At 45.9% G+C, this 18,691-nt stretch overlaps 1 protein-coding gene across 1 annotated transcript; it reads left to right on the top strand.

Moving 5' to 3' along the window:
- Positions 1–6,761: 6,761 nt before the first annotated feature.
- Positions 6,762–15,492, top strand: KRT28 (keratin 28). Its single transcript, XM_058675804.1, has 8 exons — positions 6,762–7,193; positions 7,676–7,758; positions 8,802–8,958; positions 10,617–10,778; positions 10,885–11,010; positions 13,552–13,769; positions 14,631–14,686; positions 14,962–15,492. Exons 1-8 carry the CDS (start codon positions 6,762–6,764, stop codon positions 15,102–15,104), a joined length of 1,377 nt encoding a protein of 458 aa, XP_058531787.1. The 3' UTR covers positions 15,105–15,492.
- Positions 15,493–18,691: the final 3,199 nt, after the last annotated feature.

An 18,691-nucleotide genomic window follows, 5' to 3' on the forward strand; every position in this document is an offset into this window, starting at 1 on the left:
TCATATCCAGCCTCCCAACTATCCCAGTACCCGAGAATGGGGAAGGGCCACCTGATATCAACCCAGGGTCACAATGTGGGGCATGCTCTGAAGCTTCTGTCCCGGTGGATGTGATAGCTCAGAAATGCTGTCAATCCCACCGATCTATAGGCGGCATCCTTTCCAATGTCCTTTGGCTGACACCATCAACCCGATAGTCTCTAATCACCCAGATATTTGCTGTCATCATTTGGCTGGGGTAGTTGTCCATATGTTCTGTTCTCCATGCTCTGCTGTGGTACCAGATGTCCTCTGCTGGCCCCAATGGGCTATCATGTCCTCCATGTGCACCGTGGTCTACTGTCCAGCATGCTATCCTCTACTCTGAGGAGGACCAATTTTCTTAGGTGGGTTCATGGACCTGAGCCAGGCAACCTGGGCCATGCCGGACCCCTCTGCCTGCAGCTCACAGATCCAGCACCTAACCATGCAGGTGGGCCCAAGGCCCCAGACTATGCATCCTGGGACCTGCTGGACTCCCGACAGCTGAAGCTTACAGACCCAGCATCCACCATGTAGGTGGGCCCTAGGACTTGGGCCACAAGTCACACTTTTGACTACATAGTTTTGTCATGTAGCTATTAATAAAAGTTCTTACACAATTTTACAGATTCTAGATTGATACAGTATCCTGCAACCGAGCATGACAGTGTCCAATAAGACTGGCAAAGCCCGTTTGACACCATTGTGGAATTATACTACACAGCAAATACTTCTTTCTCCAAACATGTTCTCTCATCCTGCTGTAAGACTTAAAACTTTGAACCCTGACTTTGGTGTCCATGAAGGTGGGGCATTGTTGCTCACAGAGAAGGAGCTTGGTTCAGGCATTAGTATCAGGAAAGTAACTTGACTAAGGTCACATCAAGTGCATACACCATTTCCCATATATATTGCCTCTTCAGAGTGGGAATTTAAAAAACAATAGCTCAGAGAGAGCATTGTGGTATAGTGGGCAAAGGCTCTGCTTGGGGCTATGCATGCTGGTTCATGTCCCAGCTACTCCACTTCCAACTCAGCTCCCTGCTTATGGCCTGGGAAAGCAGCAGAGCATGGACCAAGTCCTTGGGCCCCTGCACCCATGTGGGAGACCTGGAAAATGTTCCTGGCACCTGGCTTCAGATTGGCTCAACTCCAGCCATTGCAACCACTTAGAGAGTGAAACAGTGGAGGAACCATCTCTCTATCTCTCCTTTTCTCTGTAGCTCTGCCTTACGTGTCAAAAACTAAACTAAACTTAAATAAATCTTCAAAAAAATAAAACTCTTACCCAAATTTACAATGCACTTTAAAATCCAGATCCCTGAACTTCAGATCCTGACACATATTACAGAGCTTTCAAACTACCTCAACCTTTCTGAGTCTCACTTTCATTTTTTTATGTAATCATTTTAATATTTCCCCTTTACCTGCAGAGGACACAATTGGAGACACCTTTCCCCACCAATGCCTGAAATCATAGTACCAAACTCTATATATACAATGTTTCTTTCCCATACATGCATTCTTAGGATGAACTTCCATCTTTTCACTCTTGGGAAGTACTTTATAGCTTCTCTTTGGCATTTCCGCCCCTACACTTTGGGGTCATTATTAGGTGAAATTGCACCCAAGCACTGTGAAAGCACAATAGCTCATCTCATCATTGAGTCAGCTGCCAGTGACTAACAGGCAGGTAGTGTATACACCATGGATACACCAGACAAAGGGGATGATCCCTTCACATTACTTAGAACAGTGCTCAGTTTAATACTTACTGCCTGGCACAATAGCCTAGTGGCTAAAGTCCTCACCTTGCCTACCCCAGGATCCCATATTGGCACTGGTTCATATTCCGGCTACTCCACTTCCCTCCCAACTCCTTACGATGGCCTGGGAAAGCAGTAGAGGACGGCCCAAAGCCTTGGGCCCCTGCGCCCATGTGGGAGACCCAGAAACAGCTCCTGGATTCGGATCGCCTCAGCTTCAGCCATTATGGCCACTTAGGGTATGAACCAGCAGATGGAAGATGTTTCTCTCTGTCTCTTTTTCTCTCTGTAAATCTGCCTTTCCAGTAAAAATAAATATGTCTTTAAAAAAAACTTAAGAACTGTTTATTTCTGGAATTTCCCATGACATATTTTCGGACCATGGTTACTGTAGGTAACTGAAGCTACAAAGCAAAAGAAATGTGTTGAAAAGGGGCACTACTGCATACCACAGGGACAAACACAAAAACATTCTATTAAACTCAAAAAGACTGTGTACTAAGTCTCATTTATGTGATATTTTGGAGAAAAAAAGCCAAATTCAAGAGCTAGGAAATAGATCATAGGTTGCCAGAGAGTAAAGGAGAGTATTGACCATAAAAGAGGTAAGAAAGAACTTTGTGGAATGATGGAAATATTTCACATTTTATTTCTTGTCATTGTCATACAACTAGTTTTGGGAAAATGAAGTAATAGAACTATGCACCCCCAAAAAGGTACATTTTATTTTATATGCATTAACTATCAATAAATCTGATTTTTTAAATTAAATAGTGACTGAACATTTAGGGTTCTATCTTTCTACTGTGTCAAGTGACCAGTTTCTCCTGCACTTTTTGAACACTTTTTTTTACTGATGAAACACTACATATTCATGGGCTTCAATGAGATAACTCAATACACGTTGATAACACGTACTAATCAGGATAGGCAATCAGCATTTCTCCCACCTGGAAGTCACTTACTGATTGGAGGCTTGGGGCTTCTTGCTCTCATTGGTTCCTACAATAGACACTAGCTTACTGTGCACTGTGGTCTCCCCCACTGCGCTGTCGAACACCAGGGACTTACCCCTTATACCTTTGGCTCCAAAAAAATAAAAACAAATAAAGCAAAGCTTGTACTCTGAGAGCTGTGGAACGTGAGATTTTCTTTATACTAAGCGACAGATCACAGGCCAATCACTCCTCACTGTGGACTTTCTAAACGAGCCTATCTCATGACTCACATCCCAGAGAACCTGGGTTTAACTGTGGCCTCTCTGTAATCAGGCCAGTTCACGTTGTGTAACCTGTTATTAGGAAGAAGAAATGGATGTGTGTAGCACAGCACCTTTAACAACTCCTTCAGGCTCCCTGGAATTTCATTTTGGTTTGTGAACGTGGATGAGTAATGCTTGGACGACTGGTTGGCTTGGTGGGCGATAGGGTGCGTGAGCAGGGACAGATAAAGGAAGTTGGTAGGTAGTTGCTACTTGATAACAAGCCAGAAGTGACAGACTTACAGTCACATCCCTTCTCCCTTGGCTGTGTCCTTGTCCTGCTGAGCTCCGTGGTTATCGTCCCGGGAAGGTCTTTCTCCCATCAGAAGTCTGTTTTCCTACCCATCCCTTCAGAAAAAGGAATAAGAATGTTGTTTCAATTCACCTACTTTACCCAACCATCCATTGTCCTATTACCTTGATTCAATAACTGGAATAGATCGAAGTCAAGCTACTACCTGTCACAAACCTTGGCTCCCAGGATGCATGGAAATATTGACTGGTTGTTCATTCATTCAGTAGCAATAGCTCCTGTGCCAGGCAGTGGGGATACAATAATGAACAAAACACAATGCTTGCCTTTGAAGAGCCGCTAAGTAGTAGACATAGACAACCACGAAAGCACCACAAAGAAATGAGCCCAGGGTTGCTACGGGAGCTTTTAAAGGCACCAGTTCAATTCTCAGCTGTTTCACTTCCCATTCAGTTCCTTGCTTGTGGCCCGGGAAAGCAGCAGAGGATGGCCCAAGTGCTTGGGTCCTTGCACCCATGTGGGAGACCCAGAAGAAGCTCCTGGCTCCTGGCTCCTGGCTCCTGGCTTTGATTTGGCCCTCCTCTGGCCATTGCAACCATTTGGGGAGTAAACCAGCAAATGGAAGAACTCTCTGCCTCTCTTGCTCTCTGTAATTGCCTTCCAGATAAAAGTAAACAAATATTTTTAAAGAGAATGCTGCCTTAGCGTCTCACGCAGAGTTTATTTGCCACTGTGGACGTGGCAGAACTGGGACTGGAGACCAGGCTTTTGCCCCAAGCACCTGAGCCACAACATCCATTTGAAGATGAAGCCTGCCCCCTGGTGGACACGTGTGTCAAGATCCAGCTATCATCAGGGGTCACTGCCAAGATTTGACTCATTAAGGCTTTTAACAGAAGCAGTGTTCTTTCCTTTTCTTGTTAGTTTTAACTAAAAAATGTGTTTACGGCATAAACCTTGATGTTCTGAAATACATGTACTTTGTAAAACATTTAATTCTAGCTAATTAGCATACGCATTATCTCACGTGTTTATGTTTTGTGTGGTGAGATACTTTTAAAAGTTACCGTCAGCAATGTTCAGGTACATCATATACCATTCTTTTCTTTCGTGTTGTAAAATGCTCTTTTGGGAATCTTTTCTTTACATTGGATGGATGCCAACACTGTTCACCTGTTACTTCTTTAAAAATTCTTGAGATTAAGCCATAAGCAGACACTGAAGAGAATTATGTTCTTTCTATGTTCTAATATTCAAATTTCTCACATTTCAATTTCCACACCTCAACTGAAAGGATCATTTTACAACTCACACAGCATGTTAAGACCACGGTGGTCATCTGTAGAGCAGGCCTTTGTATTAACACGCAGCCCAGACTCAGGGAGCTTGCGTCTGACACGGGCTCATGGTGTTGGAAACATACTCCATGTTTTTCCCTCTCCTGTACCTGTGACTCTGAACAAAGTGTGGCCAAGCATCTTCACACCTGCCATCCCCACAAGACCTAAACCCGACTGAGTTCACCGAAGGCCCTTCTGTGTCTAACCCCTCGCACGCACGCCCCCTGCCACTCCCTCAAGGAGTCCCTCCTCCTCCCTCAGCCCTTTCCCCTTGATGCCCCCAGTGGGTCCCCTGCACACGCAGCCCCCAAGCAAAACGACAGCTGCTGCCAGTCACTCAGAGTTCTCCATCTCCCAGCCACTGTGCTAAGCATGATCTTAGTTTCCCAACACACGGATGAAGTAGAAACTCCTGGTCATATTTGAGCAGCTCCCTAATCCCTTTTTGCAGGACTGTCTATAGATTTATTTTCTTTCCTAGCATGTACCACTTTAATGCACCTTTCTGCTGAATTGTCCTAGCAACATTTTCCATCAGAAGAGCCTCCTTCATCCTGGTCCTCTATCCCCGTCTCTCCCTCAACATCCTCTCCCTCCTCCCACCTTGCCATCCGTCTCCCCTCCCACACACCACATGCCTGAACTTCAAGACAGAGCCTGCAATTCTTCAGGTCTCTAACGCCACATCTGACTTGGCCCCACTTCAATCTTATTCTGAAACTCCCTCTTCCAGGCAGATGCCAGTAAGTTTAGGGACCCCTTGTCACACACATTCTCCCCTTCTACCGTGCAGGGACCTTGGCACCTGGCTTATCATGCCAGCTTTTCTGCCTTCTCCTGCCATCATACCTATGAAGACGACCGTTTAAAGTCACAGTCTAACAGCTCCTGACTCTCTTCAGCGACTTTCAGGCACAATCCACTTCTGACCAATGACCTTTAGGCCCAGGCTCTGTGGCTCAACTTTGGCGACACCTGGGTTGTGCCTACTTTCCAATTCTCAACTCTAGCTTCCTGTGTCCAACTTGAACCTCTCGGCACCTGCCTCTGTGTCCCAGTCACATCCAGTCCGTCCCGTGACCACCCGTATCCTCCCTCTACCCGGCGCTCTGGGTTTACCCTCTTCTTTCTGTGTGATCATCCAGTTTATGAACTCAATCATCTCAATACCTACAGACGCTTTTTGCCACACTTACCTTGTCTTGAACCTGTCTCCAAGTCTCAAAGTCCACATTAGTTAGATCAGCATCCTCTCCATTCCTACCCCAGGATGACTGACAAATACGCAGTTGAAGTCATTACAAATGAGAGCTGGAGGCGGAGGCGGGTGGCTGATGCCGTGGTATAGTAAGCTAAGGCTCTCTCTGAGGCACCAGCCACCCGTATGGTCACCGGTTCATGTCCCAGCTGCTCTACTTCTGATCCAGCTCCCTGCTTGTGTCCTGGGAAAGCAGAGAATAGTGCAAAGCCCTGGGACCCTGCACCCACGTGGGAGACCAAGTAGAAGCTTCGGAGTCTTGGTTTCAGATTGGCTCAGCTCCCGCTGTGGAAGCCCTTTGGTGGGTGAACAAACAGATGGAAGATCTGTCTCTCCTTCTCTCTGTAAATCTACCTTTCCAATTAAATGAATAAATAAATCTCTTTTTAAAAAATCCATTTCTGTAGTTAAGAGTACTCTGTGCTCTTCCGTGGTAATTGAGACCCTGCAGCAGCTGATGATACCCTAGTCCAATGTTACTTAACTCCTAAAATGTGATACTATCCTGCACCAGCTAATGATGGTATGTTCTAGGGGCTAGATGAAAGTAAAGGATTACTCACGCAAAATTAGAAGTTAAACTAATGAACTTAATATAGAACCAACCTCATTATAGTCAAGATAACAAATATCCCAAAGCAGCACCCAGGGATGTTAGACATTAATTATTTTTTAAATCACCCCATTATACATAATTTCATGCTAATTTAAGTGGTGCCATTTTTCTTCAGGTGTATATAACTCATGCAGAAACACCCCCCGATAATTGCCTATAAAAGCCCAAAGAAGCCGGCAAAACGAGAGCTGCTGCTGTTGGCTTTACCGCGACCCGCAGGCCAGGTGGACATTTTTCCCCAACATCATGTCTCTCCGATTTTCTGGTGGGTCCCGGCACACTTGCCTGAGGTCGGGGACTGGAACTGTCAGAGCGCCCAGCGGAGGCACCAGCTTCGCAGGCAGCAATGCGGGAGGCTCTGCAGCTGGAAACGCTTTTCTGTCCACCTTGGGAGGGGGCTTGGGCAGCGCTCCCGGCAGCGCCCTGGGAAATGCTGTTTTCGCTGGCTTCGCTGGAAACGAAGGGGGACTCTTCTCCGGCAATGAGAAGGTGACCATGCAGAACCTCAACGACCGCCTGGCCTCCTACCTGGACAACGTGCGAGCCCTGGAGGAGGCCAACGCTGAATTAGAGAGAAAAATCAAAGGCTGGTATGAAAAATACGGACCTGGGTCTTGCCGTGGGCTTGATCATGACTACAGCCGATACCACCTGACAATCGAGGACCTGAAGAGCAAGGTAAGAAATACCAGCTGGGACGCTAATTCAGAGAATTTAAAACTAAGAACTAGCTCACAGAAGACATAGGACTTCTGCAACAGACTTCATAGGACATGCAACAGAAAATACTTTATTACCATTGCGTGCAGCTTGTGTTAATATTAATTTGCTCTTTTATTTCCATAAATACTTTTATTATTTTTAAAAAATCAGCACTTTGTTTCATAAAGTTTAATGTAAGTAGAACGTGATCAATTTCATTGTTGATTTTGGATAATTGAAAGATAATAAAATATTGTATTCTGAATACAGGCGTATAGGAGAATAAGCAAAACCCATACGTCTAATGTTTTCGATGAAGCCTTCTACTTTTTGCTGATTACACAAGGAAGCAAGATTTATACAAAAGCTTCGTTGTAAAACATGGTTTTAATTTTCTGAGATAACAAATCGTAAGCATGAACTTACCTGGCTATGTGCTTGCATTTTTTTTTTTCTAGGTTATCACTTCCACCGCTGCGAATGCCAATGTCATTCTGCAGATCGATAATGCCAGACTGGCCGCCGATGATTTCCGGCTGAAGTAAGTGACAGAGCGCCCTCCAGTGTCAGAAAAGGCTTTCTTCCTATCAGCGATTCAACAAATAGAATTTCCATTTCAGCCCAAGGAGAATAAACTATAACCTAAAAGGCAGAAGGTAGCAAGGGATTTATGTTGCATTACTCTAATTACTAACTATATACAATTTAATGTATGTCTTACATATGTAATTCTTACATTCTTGGGGGAAATGCCAGTACAGCTCTCTGCCTACCTATGACAGTGCTAAGCACAAAAACAGCCACTCAGTGAACACTTCCAACAACTAACAATAATCTCAAAAGTGGGGCATTTTCATTTCATGGAAATATGTTGTTGGAACCAGGGTAATTAAATAAGTGCTAACTATCGTGCTTAGGATTGATGGGGGAGATCAGTAGGGTTTCCTTTGTATAAGCTTATAATTATTTTAGAGTTCTAATTTAATTTCTCATTTTCAAGCTGACTCCTGAGGTTTGATTTTTCTGTTTCTTAATGGAGTTTATTTGCACTGAAATTTGTCTCAATACCCCACTCCCTCTCCCCTGCTATCTCCATTGCCCTCCTCCCCACTGTCCCCCACCTCCTCCACCCCTCCCCACTGTCCCCCACCTCCTCCACCCCTCCCCGCTCTCCACTGTTCTCCTCCACCCCTCCCCACTGTCCCCCACCTCCTCCACCCCTCCCCACTGTCCCCCACCTCCTCCACCCCTCCCCGCTCTCCACTGTTCTCCTCCACCCCTCCCCACTGTTCCTCACCTCCTCCACCCCTCCCCACTGTCCCCCACCTCCTCCACCCCTCCCCGCTCTCCACTGTTCTCCTCCACCCCTCCCCACTGTCCCCCACCTCCTCCACCCCTCCCCACTGTCCCCCACCTCCTCCACCCCTCCCCACTGTCCCCCACCTCCTCCACCCCTCCCCACTGTCCCCCACCTCCTCCACCCCTCCCCACTGTCCCCCACCTCCTCCACCCCTCCCCGCTCTCCACTGTTCCCTCCCCCACCCCACCCCTCCCCACACTCCCTTTCCAACCACCACCTGCCAGATATGAGAATGAGCTGGCCCTTCACCAGAACGTGGAGGCCGACATCAACGGGCTGCGGAGGGTCCTGGATGAGCTGACGCTCTGCAGGACCGACCAGGAGCTGCAGTTCGAATCCCTGACCGAGGAGATGACCTACCTCAAGAAGAACCACGAAGAGGTAGGAGAAACTGTGTTCTTAATCCAATTGCAGCCCTGTGCCTTTTGAGTACTTCAGGTGAGGGGTGGCGGTAACCTTCCAAGTTGAGATAATATTCTACCCACTTAAAAACAACACAGCACCTTTTCATGAATACATCTGTCTCTCCTGCCACAAGATTATTTCTTTCATACAGACTTATCTTGAGGTCAGCCTTCTCATAAAAAAACCTCTCTGATATGAATATTTTCTCCATATACTGAGCCTGGATTTACTTTAATGCCGAACCCTGCGTGATAAAAGATGGCATCATTTGGCATATAATGCCAGCCACCTTCACTCCCTTCCACAGTTGCCCCAAAAGTTAATGGCAAGTCTCCAAAAACAATGGATGACAAATTTTGCAGAAAACACCCCAAGACAGAAAGTGCCCCCAGAATTGGTTATTAATGGCTCAAAATGTCAAAAATCAGAAAATGATGGGAGAGAAAGAGGATAAATTAGGGAATAAAAATTTTAAAAAGGAAGAAGAGCAGGAAGAGCCACAGAGCAAAGCCCTGGGAGTGTGAATGGCAGAAACCGCAGAGGATGGACCATGAGCCAAGAAAAGAAACATCAGGAAAGACAGCCAACAGCCTAGCCAACTGAGAGTGTCCACAGGAAGCCAGGGGTCACCGCAGAACTCACAGCCCCCTTAAAGGAGCATCCGTGGAAAGAGGGGACTTGAGCAGAGGGGTAAAAAGCCACTTCTGGCTCAACAGCCTTAAGAACAGCACGGTCACCCCTTTCCCTGTGACCAGTGCCCCAGGATACCTTCAAGAAATTCAGTTTTCAAACCAGGAATTCTCATCACATGGAATCCTATACAAAATCCCCAAACATGGGAGTCAATGAATCTTGGTTTCCTTGGGTCATGGAAATGGTTAGCTCCCAGTGGACACCGCTAAGCCACAGGTGCAGGACCCTGTAAAGAGCAGAGCTGTTGCTCCCTCAAAAATAGCCAAGACGCAAAGGACCAGTGAGCCTAACTTGTCTCTCTGGAACTGCATTCTCTCGCTGGGTAAGATTGATGATTCCAACCAGGATGTATCCTGGGACAAGCAGGCTGTCCAGGACAGCTCAGAACAGCCACTCTGGAGCTAGGGCACCATGCTCACTTCCTAAGGTGTCCAGACCCCAGCCCTTGGCAGTCCCAAGTTGTGTGGCTTTGCTGCTTCTCTGCTCCAAGGTCTCCTCGTCTAACAGTAGTACAAATCACACCAACATGTCACCAGGCTTCAGTGCTTCCAGCAGTGCGTGACACACCGAACCACCCAACAAACTAGAGCTGTTGTCCCAAAGATGGAAGTTTCCTGACAGCTGGGATTTGGGGTGGAAGTGTTTTCCCACATTTCTCTGCTTCCATCAACCACCTATGCGTTGAATACTTCTCTGGCTTTTGGATGCCCTTCTCATGGAAAAGAGTAGAAAAACTTTGCTTGGTGGAGGTGGTGGTTGTGATCGTTTTGATGAACAAATAACGAATGCAATGGTTGATGGGTTTGAATTGGGATCGAATGAATCCACTGAAACATTACACAGGCACAAACCTGCAGACACAGTCACACTTCAGGAAGACCCTTCTCAAGACAGTGTGTGGACATGCAAGGCCCCCAGGTCACACTCCCGCTCCCTTGCAGGAAATGAAGGCGCTGCAGTGCGCGGCCGGAGGCAACGTGAACGTGGAGATGAACGCGGCCCCTGGTGTGGACCTCACGTTGATGCTGAACAACATGCGTGCCGAATACGAAGCACTGGCCGAGAACAACCGCAGGGACGCCGAGGCCTGGTTCAATGAGAAGGTGAGGTCAGCCCCGCCCCCGTCCAGCTCTGCAATCCCACCCTCACCCCACACCAACATGCCCGGCAGGTACAGCCCCCACCTGACCCTTTGGCCCTGCCTTCCAGAGCGCCACCCTGCAGCAGCAGATCTCCGACGACGCAGGTGCAGCCACCTCGGCCAGGAACGAGCTAACGGAGATGAAGCGGACGCTGCAGACCCTGGAGATCGAGCTGCAGTCTCTTCTGGCCACGGTAGGTGCGAACCAGGCTAACCTGGATATTTATGGTCCCAAAAAGTTCACAGGACACCTTCCTTTCATAGCTTTACCTACCAAGAGTTAGCCCAGAGAGGAGGAGAGCTGAACACAGCTCCCAGAGACCCAAAGGGACGAAGCAATGTCTTCCTCTCCACCACCACTGCGGATTCCTTCCACAGCCATTGCTCTAAATTCACACACATAACCACCATTTCACACTCTTCCTTCCTTGGGGAGCAGTGAGGAGGCATCTCATGTTGGAGAACTCAGTGGCAGGTACAGGGTCATGTGGTCCCGCAGGGCAGAGCTGCTGCCACTCCAGCAGCTCCGAATGAATACCCAGGAAGACAGTATCAAAAGATTCCACGTGCTTTACACCAAGCAAAGGAGAAGCAGGTGCACACCTGAGCTCCACACAGTGTCCAGAGCAGATACCCCAGCCCACAGGTTGCCCTTTGCTGCTTGAGGATCCTGCATTTGCAAAGGTCTCCCTGGAGACCATCAGGGGCAGAACCAGCTCCCCTTTGAGGGTAGGAGCCAGGAGCTCATTTTGAGCCCAATGCTCTGCTTTCCCCCTTCCCCCACTGCCACCCCCACCATGAGTACTCCCTGAGGACACTGGGCTGGAACACGAAGAGTGGCCATTACACAACTGAGAGGAACGCATAATTGACAACAGGAAGGTTCTCTGGATTTAGCCACCACAAGATGAGCAGGGCTTTGTTTTTGTCTAGCATTTAGATGGAGGCGTTGGTTTTCAGCAACTGGCTGACTCCCAGCTTACCCCGCTGCTAGCTGGTACCCAAGATCCACCCTGATACTTTGGGCTCCTGGAGTCCGCCCCTGTTTCCCCTTCTTTTTGGAGCTAGAGCCCTGAGGAGCTGCTCGTCCTGCTGTAGCCCCGTAGGTCTCTCTGCTGCTGAGACATATGGAAGGAGATGAATTCCTCGCTTTTCAGATAAGGATCTTGAGCATTTTGGGCTAGCAGCTGTGACGTCACAGTTAGGTTCTGTGCAATCAGCGGTACTCTCACTTGGGATTGTGAGATAACCACCACCTCCCCCAACCAAAAAAAAAAAAAAAAGAAGCCCATTCAGTTCATGATATACCAGAATTATTCCTAGAATAATGGGGGCATAGCACTTGACTTTCATACCTGAGTTTCTTCTGTCTTCCGATAAGCTCAGTTTCTCATAGTTATAAAGTCATGTGAAAATTTGGGGCAGTCGTTCTACATAAATGGACACCTCTGCTTCATGGAGCCTACAAACCTCCAAGCCTGTCCTGGTCTCCTTCCTCATCAACTAGATGTCAGACTGAACCACTGGCCACACATCCTCCTGGACTCTTTCCACCTGTTCCCTCACCTCCCCCACTACCATCCTGATCACCTTCCTCTAAATGCTCAGAGTCAACGTAACCCACACAACGCACCAGTCAGCCCACTAGTCTAAGCCAATGTCTGCTATGATGATGAATATTTTATGCATAAATTTCTTTGCAATCCTAGTCTGAGTAGATAAACAATACACTTATTTAGCAGTAAACAATTTTAAAACAGGATGTAATAACCACAATAAAAAGAGAGAATTTGAAAGTATGATGTCTTTGCTGTGTAAGTATTTAAGCCCAAGGACTGTAAAACATAAGGGAAGAGATAGGAGCTTGCATGTTCCTTTAATAAATGTTTTGATCTTCCGTGCTGGAAGATCAAGAGTCACTCAACACAAGACAAAGAAAATGAAAGAGTGGACGTGCAGATGAAAACTCAGATAACTGATATCAGAAGAAGTAATAACTGTCCCCCAACATCTTTTTCTATGATAAGGAAGAGAGGAAAATTACCTTAATTGAAGCAAAGACCACAGGCCAAGACAAATTACAGACTAGGAGCACAGAAAAAAGGAAGTGTAAGGTTCGTAAGAGTGGCATCAACATAATGACCTGTCCCATCTGACAAGAGAGATCTCGTGTCGAAATCCCACCCCTGTCAAGACATCACCCATTTAATCTCAAGCACTTTAATAAAGGGCCTTCGGTAAATGACAGAAAACCAACAGTGCATGAGAGAAACAGTACCATATAAGACCTTAGAGTAGTCAGGGATGGTGTGAACCCATGGCAGAGAAATGTTATAAAACAACAGGCAATCCAAGAGCAAATAGGTAAGTTGAAAGTATGAGTTTTCCCACGTCCATTTTTTTTTTTTTTGCCCGCTAACTCCCCATAAAGGCACTTCAAAGCATAGCACCTTCCCAAAAATATTACTTAAATATTATGAATGACCAGTGGAACAGTCAAACATCTTATGAGAAAAGGCTCGGTTGTCCCATGCCAGGTCATCTCGCCCATCTGGCCCCCACCCAGTAAATGTCAGCTTCTTCCTTTCCTCCCCACTTTCCATCTTCTTGTGACAAACCCCCAACGAGTTTCCAAAACCTGCCTAGGGAGCAGGCTTGCTGGCCGCTGAGGAGTACTGGTCTACCTAGCCCACAAAGTAGTCTCATCATTTGCTATGGATCTTTGATGTCCACAGAAACACTCGCTGGAGTGCTCCCTGACGGAGACCGAGGGCAACTACTGCACGCAGCTCGCGCAGATCCAGGCGCAGATCGGGGCCCTGGAGGAGCAGCTGCACCAGGTCCGCACTGAGACCGAGGGCCAGAAACTCGAGTACGAGCAGCTCCTGGACGTCAAGGTCCACCTGGAGAAGGAAATCGACACCTACTGCCGCCTGATTGATGGCGATGGAGAGTAAGTCAAACCACCTAAGCATTCGATGTGTTACCTCTCGGGGACCAACAGTCTGGGTACCACATCCGAGTGCCCGGAGTTCTGTAACCAATGGCAGCACCTGACTCCAAGTTCCTACTAACATAGAACTTGGGAGGCAGTGGCTATGGCTCAGGTAATCTGGTTTCTGCAACTCACATGAGGAGGAGATCTACACTGAGTTCCTGGCTTCTAGCATCAACCAAGCCCAGCCCAGCCCAGCCACTGCAGGGACATAGGGAGTAAACCAGTGAATGGGAACTTCTCTCTTCTCTTACATGAAACTTTTTTTTTTTAACTATCACTGTGTCCCGTGCATTAGCCTCCATGCCTTCAAGCCTTTTCTTTCTCATTCCTACTGGACTCATCCCTTGCTTGTCTCCTTGTCTCCTACCTCATAGTATCCTCCTTGTGTGTATGGATGAGTCCACTTGTTGTTGCTGTCAAGTTCTCACATCTCCCCCATGGAAACCACTCTGGGTTTCAGGATTCTCTCTCCCCCAGCTGCAGTCCTTACCCTATTTTTAGTTCCCTAACCTCTTTGCTGCCCAAATCAAAGCACTTCCTATAGATCTTTAGGATCCATGAATGCATGGGACCCTGGCCAGATCCATGCAAGTCCTTCTGGAAACAAGGACTTTCTATATTCTGCTTCTATATAATATTTAATTATGTTCTTCTCCTACTTTGATTGTTGCCTTCACAGAAGCCCAAGGTTTGGTTTTGGCATGCAAATTTCACTCTAGTTCCATTGACTCTACTAGTGTTTTGTTTTGTTTTAGGGCTTAGTAAACAGAACTAGAAATAATAAAAGAATAAACTTTATTTGTTTCTTTATTACAGTTTGTGCTCCAAATCAAAGAGCTTCGGATCTGGAAGCTCGGGGAATTCAACTAAAGGTGAAGCAGTCTAGTTCCATTTCTGTCTCAACAAATGTTTTCCATTAATGCCATTCACACAACACTGTGATGATCATCTGTATGGAAGTGTAACTAAAGGGTTCTGACTTGAAAAATATTACTTTGAGTAGATAAAACCCACACTGCTATTCTAAATCTCTACTGATACCTTCACCAAAAATGTACATCATATAGTCTATTTCAGACAGGAATGGTATTACTGCCATGTATTTTTTTAAGTTAATTATGTTTATTCATCTATGTTTTGTTTCTAGATGTAACCAAAACCACCCTGGTCAAGACAGTGGTTGAGGAGATAGATCAGCGTGGCAAGGTGCTTTCATCGAGGATTCATGCCATTGAAGAAAAGGCATCTAAAGTGGCCAATGGCAAGACAGAACAAAGGGTTCCTTTCTAGCTGTCACTGTAGAGAAAAGCATCACTTGGCACAAGATCTAAACTTTGTTCTAGACGGCAGCGAGAATCAAAACACTTTCTAGGCTTAAGTTACTTAGCAAAGATACCTGTTTTCTTAATTTACACAGGATGCTGGGCGCTTGTTTTCAAATAAATAAAATAAGTTTGACGTGCCCTCATTTCTAATCCCTGATGACTCACAAATCATTATTTGTGATATTTTCTATCTAACTCAGAGGCATTTTTGAAACACGTCTTAGTTGCCTTTCTCTCTGCCTGTAAGTAGCAGCAATACCACTATATCACATTTAAATGTTCAACATCCATAATTTTTAAAATTCCATCATATGCCACAAATTTGAGGAAATCTCCTGTGACTGGAAATCTGTACCAGTAGAGGGCGCCTTTCTTCCATTTGACCAAGGGCTGGTGGTGAACTCCGAACTTCTACATCCTTCCTGTGGGAATTCATCTAAACAGGACAATCTCCTGAAAGACCCACAGGCCTGGGCCTTCTGTTCAGCACTTTCTTTCTGGAGCAGAGATCCAACCTTTTTCTGTGAGGGCCTGGATAGTAACCCTGCAGGCTCCAGGCTAGTCCCTAGTCCAACTCAGCACAGCCTTCAAAGCTGAAAGCAAGCACACACAGATGAGCAGATTCCAATAAAACTGTATTAATCGATATCAAACTTTGAATTTCAAATAACTTTATGTGTCATGAAATACTACTCTTTCTATTTTTTTCAACAAGTTTTTTTTTAAGATTTATTTTTATTGGAAAGGCAAATTTACAGACAGGAGAGACAGAAAGATCCTCCACCCTCCCCAAGTGGCTGCAACAGCCAGTCTGAGTTGATCTGAAAGCAGGAGCCAGGAGCCTCTTCCGGTATCCCCCGCAGGTTCAGGGTGCTAAGTCTTTGGGCCAGCCTCAGCTGCTTTCCAAGGCCACAAGCAGGAGCTGTATGAGAAGTGGAGCAATTAGAACACAAACTGGCACCCGCAAGGCAAGGACCGTAGCCACTAGGCTATCATGGAAGTCCCTCGGCAATTTAAGAGTGAGAATGAGCATTTGGCTCAATAGTAAAGACATTGTTTTAGGACATCCACATCCCATATTGGAAAGAGTGAATCCCAGCTCCGCTTCCAATCCAGCTCCCTGCTAATGTGCCTGGGAGGCAACAGATGAGAATTCAAGTATTTGAGCCCCACCAGCAAGAGCCAGTCAGATCTGAGCATTTGGGCATTTGAAAACTGAACTGGCAGATGAGAGAGAGTCTGCCTTTCAAGCCAAGTGAAATTCTGTTGTTTTCATAAAGAGTAGAAGCTAGTCTTCATTCACTGGCTGAACAGAAACACATGGCAGGACAGATGTAACTCACCAACACCTGTTCTAAACCTTGAAAACTCTTGAGGGTGAGGGACACTGCGGCTGCTTGTGTCTCTCTACTTTCCCAAGCTGAAGATCACATATTGATTAATCACACTATAAATTATTAAATTGCCTGAAAGGAAAGCAGATCTTTTATTTCTCCAGCATGTGGCCCGATTCCAGTGAACAGATCCAGGGAGAGTAGGAATTCTACTCAACAGCCGTACAGGTGTTTGGGAGTTCAAAGAAGCAGTGAGAAACGGAGTAGTCGCAAATCTTCAAGAGCCTTCAAACAAGGTGAATGTGAAACGTTCCTGGGGAGGTGACTCCCAAGACGTGCTTGTACGGAGATCCAGCTGCATAATTCGCAGGATGCAGAGCAAAACGAAAATGTGGGGTCCCCTGTTCTAAAATCAGGGAAAGCACATGCTAGCGGTGTTAGAACATAACCTGCATTCTACCGCTGCACTTCCACTAGTCTTGGGTTTTTGTTACTTTGTCTTGGGGGGGTTGTTTTGGATTTGGTAGTTAATGCTGTCCTGAGTAAAGTTAAAGCTATTGCTTTTTATGCTTTGCATTGTCGGTTTTAAATTCAAGCATAAGAACAATAAACATGGTTGACCCAATTTGTATTTTGTAATTCACATGTGCTTAGCTACTTTGTCCTTACCAAAACAGTGAGAACACCACCTAAAACGAATGCTTTTAACTGTACTTCTCTCTGCACATGCATTCTGCCAACAGTTTATGGATGAATAAAAAGAAAAATGAGAACAAAGGAATTGATGCTGCCTTACCTCTACATACCGTGTTTTTTAGCATACATGGTTGGCAGATAGAGGAAGGAAGTGCATGTAAGTGCATCCGAGGCATGTTCTGGTTCGAGTGAGCATCCTAGCATCCTCAACCTACTCAGTGCTGGACGCACTTACTTGATACTGACCACGTCTCACTAAACATCTGCACATCCTGGACCTACCAGAGTGCATTACACTCATCACCTGCTGCGGCAGCAGACCATAGACTCACATGCTCCTTGGCTCGCTCTCATGCCCTAGGAGCCCATTGGAACCCACTGATAAGACACAAATCACTGGGATAAAAATCACTGGGAGTTGTAAGATGGCAACAGAGCACAATAAAACACGAATGGAGCCCTGCTGAATACAAAACCCTGAGTCCTATTTGAGAGACTGTGAGCAGTGTGGACGCTGAGCCACAGGTGGTTTCTGCTTGTGTGCCAGTATTTCCAGCTTGCGTTTGGGTGGAATTGTATTTGGAGTCTGCAGGGTGAGGGCAGGAGGATTTCTTCTAGGGAACATGAAATAACACGAACTGAAAATATCATAAATGAAATTATTGGACTGAGTGTCCCAGACTGGGAGCAGGTGTGTACATTCAAATTGTAAGATTTACAAGGTGTGTAAATTCAAATTTTCTGAGAGTAAAGCCACAACTATAAGCAATTATCAAACACCAATAACGTTAATATGGTTTCACTCTATCCCAGCTCTGTTAGCAACAGAATGGTCTGAGAGCAGGAATGCCTGCCAGGTTGGAAGCCCACATAATCTCTTGCTCAGAAACGCTGAAACGTGGGTTACACTAAACACAGTGGCATGGCTATACCTGGAAGAAAGGAGAAGAAGGTAAACGCCACATTTTCAACTTCCTGTTAAGAGGACAACATCCAACATCTAAAGTAAGCAAACGTAAAATTGGGAAGATAGAGATCAGAACAGTAGTTTTAAGTGCCTATGGAAAGCAAGACTTGAAGAGCGACCAGAGAAGCAGCAAGAGTTTGCTGTTGGCTTTTAAGATTTGTTATACTAATACTGTGTAAAAAATTAATTTTTAAAATAATCAAGAAAACGTGACTATGAGGGCTTTCATTGTAAAATGTACATATAAAGCCAACAGAAAATCCAGCTTCAAAAAAGGCATTCTGCTAGCTCCCTAACTAGTAATTTTTTTTCCTAACTAGTAATTAAACAAGATGAGATACTTTAAAATGTCCCTCCACTACAAAACATACTAATGCATGAGCCAGTGTTACAGTGCAGCTGTAAAGTCTCTACTTACAGAGCCGCCATCCCACGAGGATGCTTGTTTGAGTCCCAGCAGTTCTGCTTTCGATCCAGCTTCCTATTAATGCACCTAAGAAAGTAATGAAAGATGCTCTAAGCACTGGGACCTCTGCTGTCCACATGGAGGACCTG

Source organism: Ochotona princeps, chromosome 17, assembly GCF_030435755.1.
Source record: "Ochotona princeps isolate mOchPri1 chromosome 17, mOchPri1.hap1, whole genome shotgun sequence".
Classification (NCBI taxonomy): domain Eukaryota; kingdom Metazoa; phylum Chordata; class Mammalia; order Lagomorpha; family Ochotonidae; genus Ochotona; species Ochotona princeps.

Coding starts and splice junctions, on each gene's coding strand:
- KRT28 (XM_058675804.1), top strand. CDS start 6,762: ATGTCTCTCCGATTTTCTGGTGGGTCCCGGCACACTTGCCTGAGGTCG. Junction 7,759..8,801: donor GCCGATGATTTCCGGCTGAA/GTAAGTGACAGA, acceptor ACCACCTGCCAG/ATATGAGAATGAGCTGGCCC. Junction 14,687..14,961: donor CTCGGGGAATTCAACTAAAG/GTGAAGCAGTCT, acceptor TTTTGTTTCTAG/ATGTAACCAAAACCACCCTG.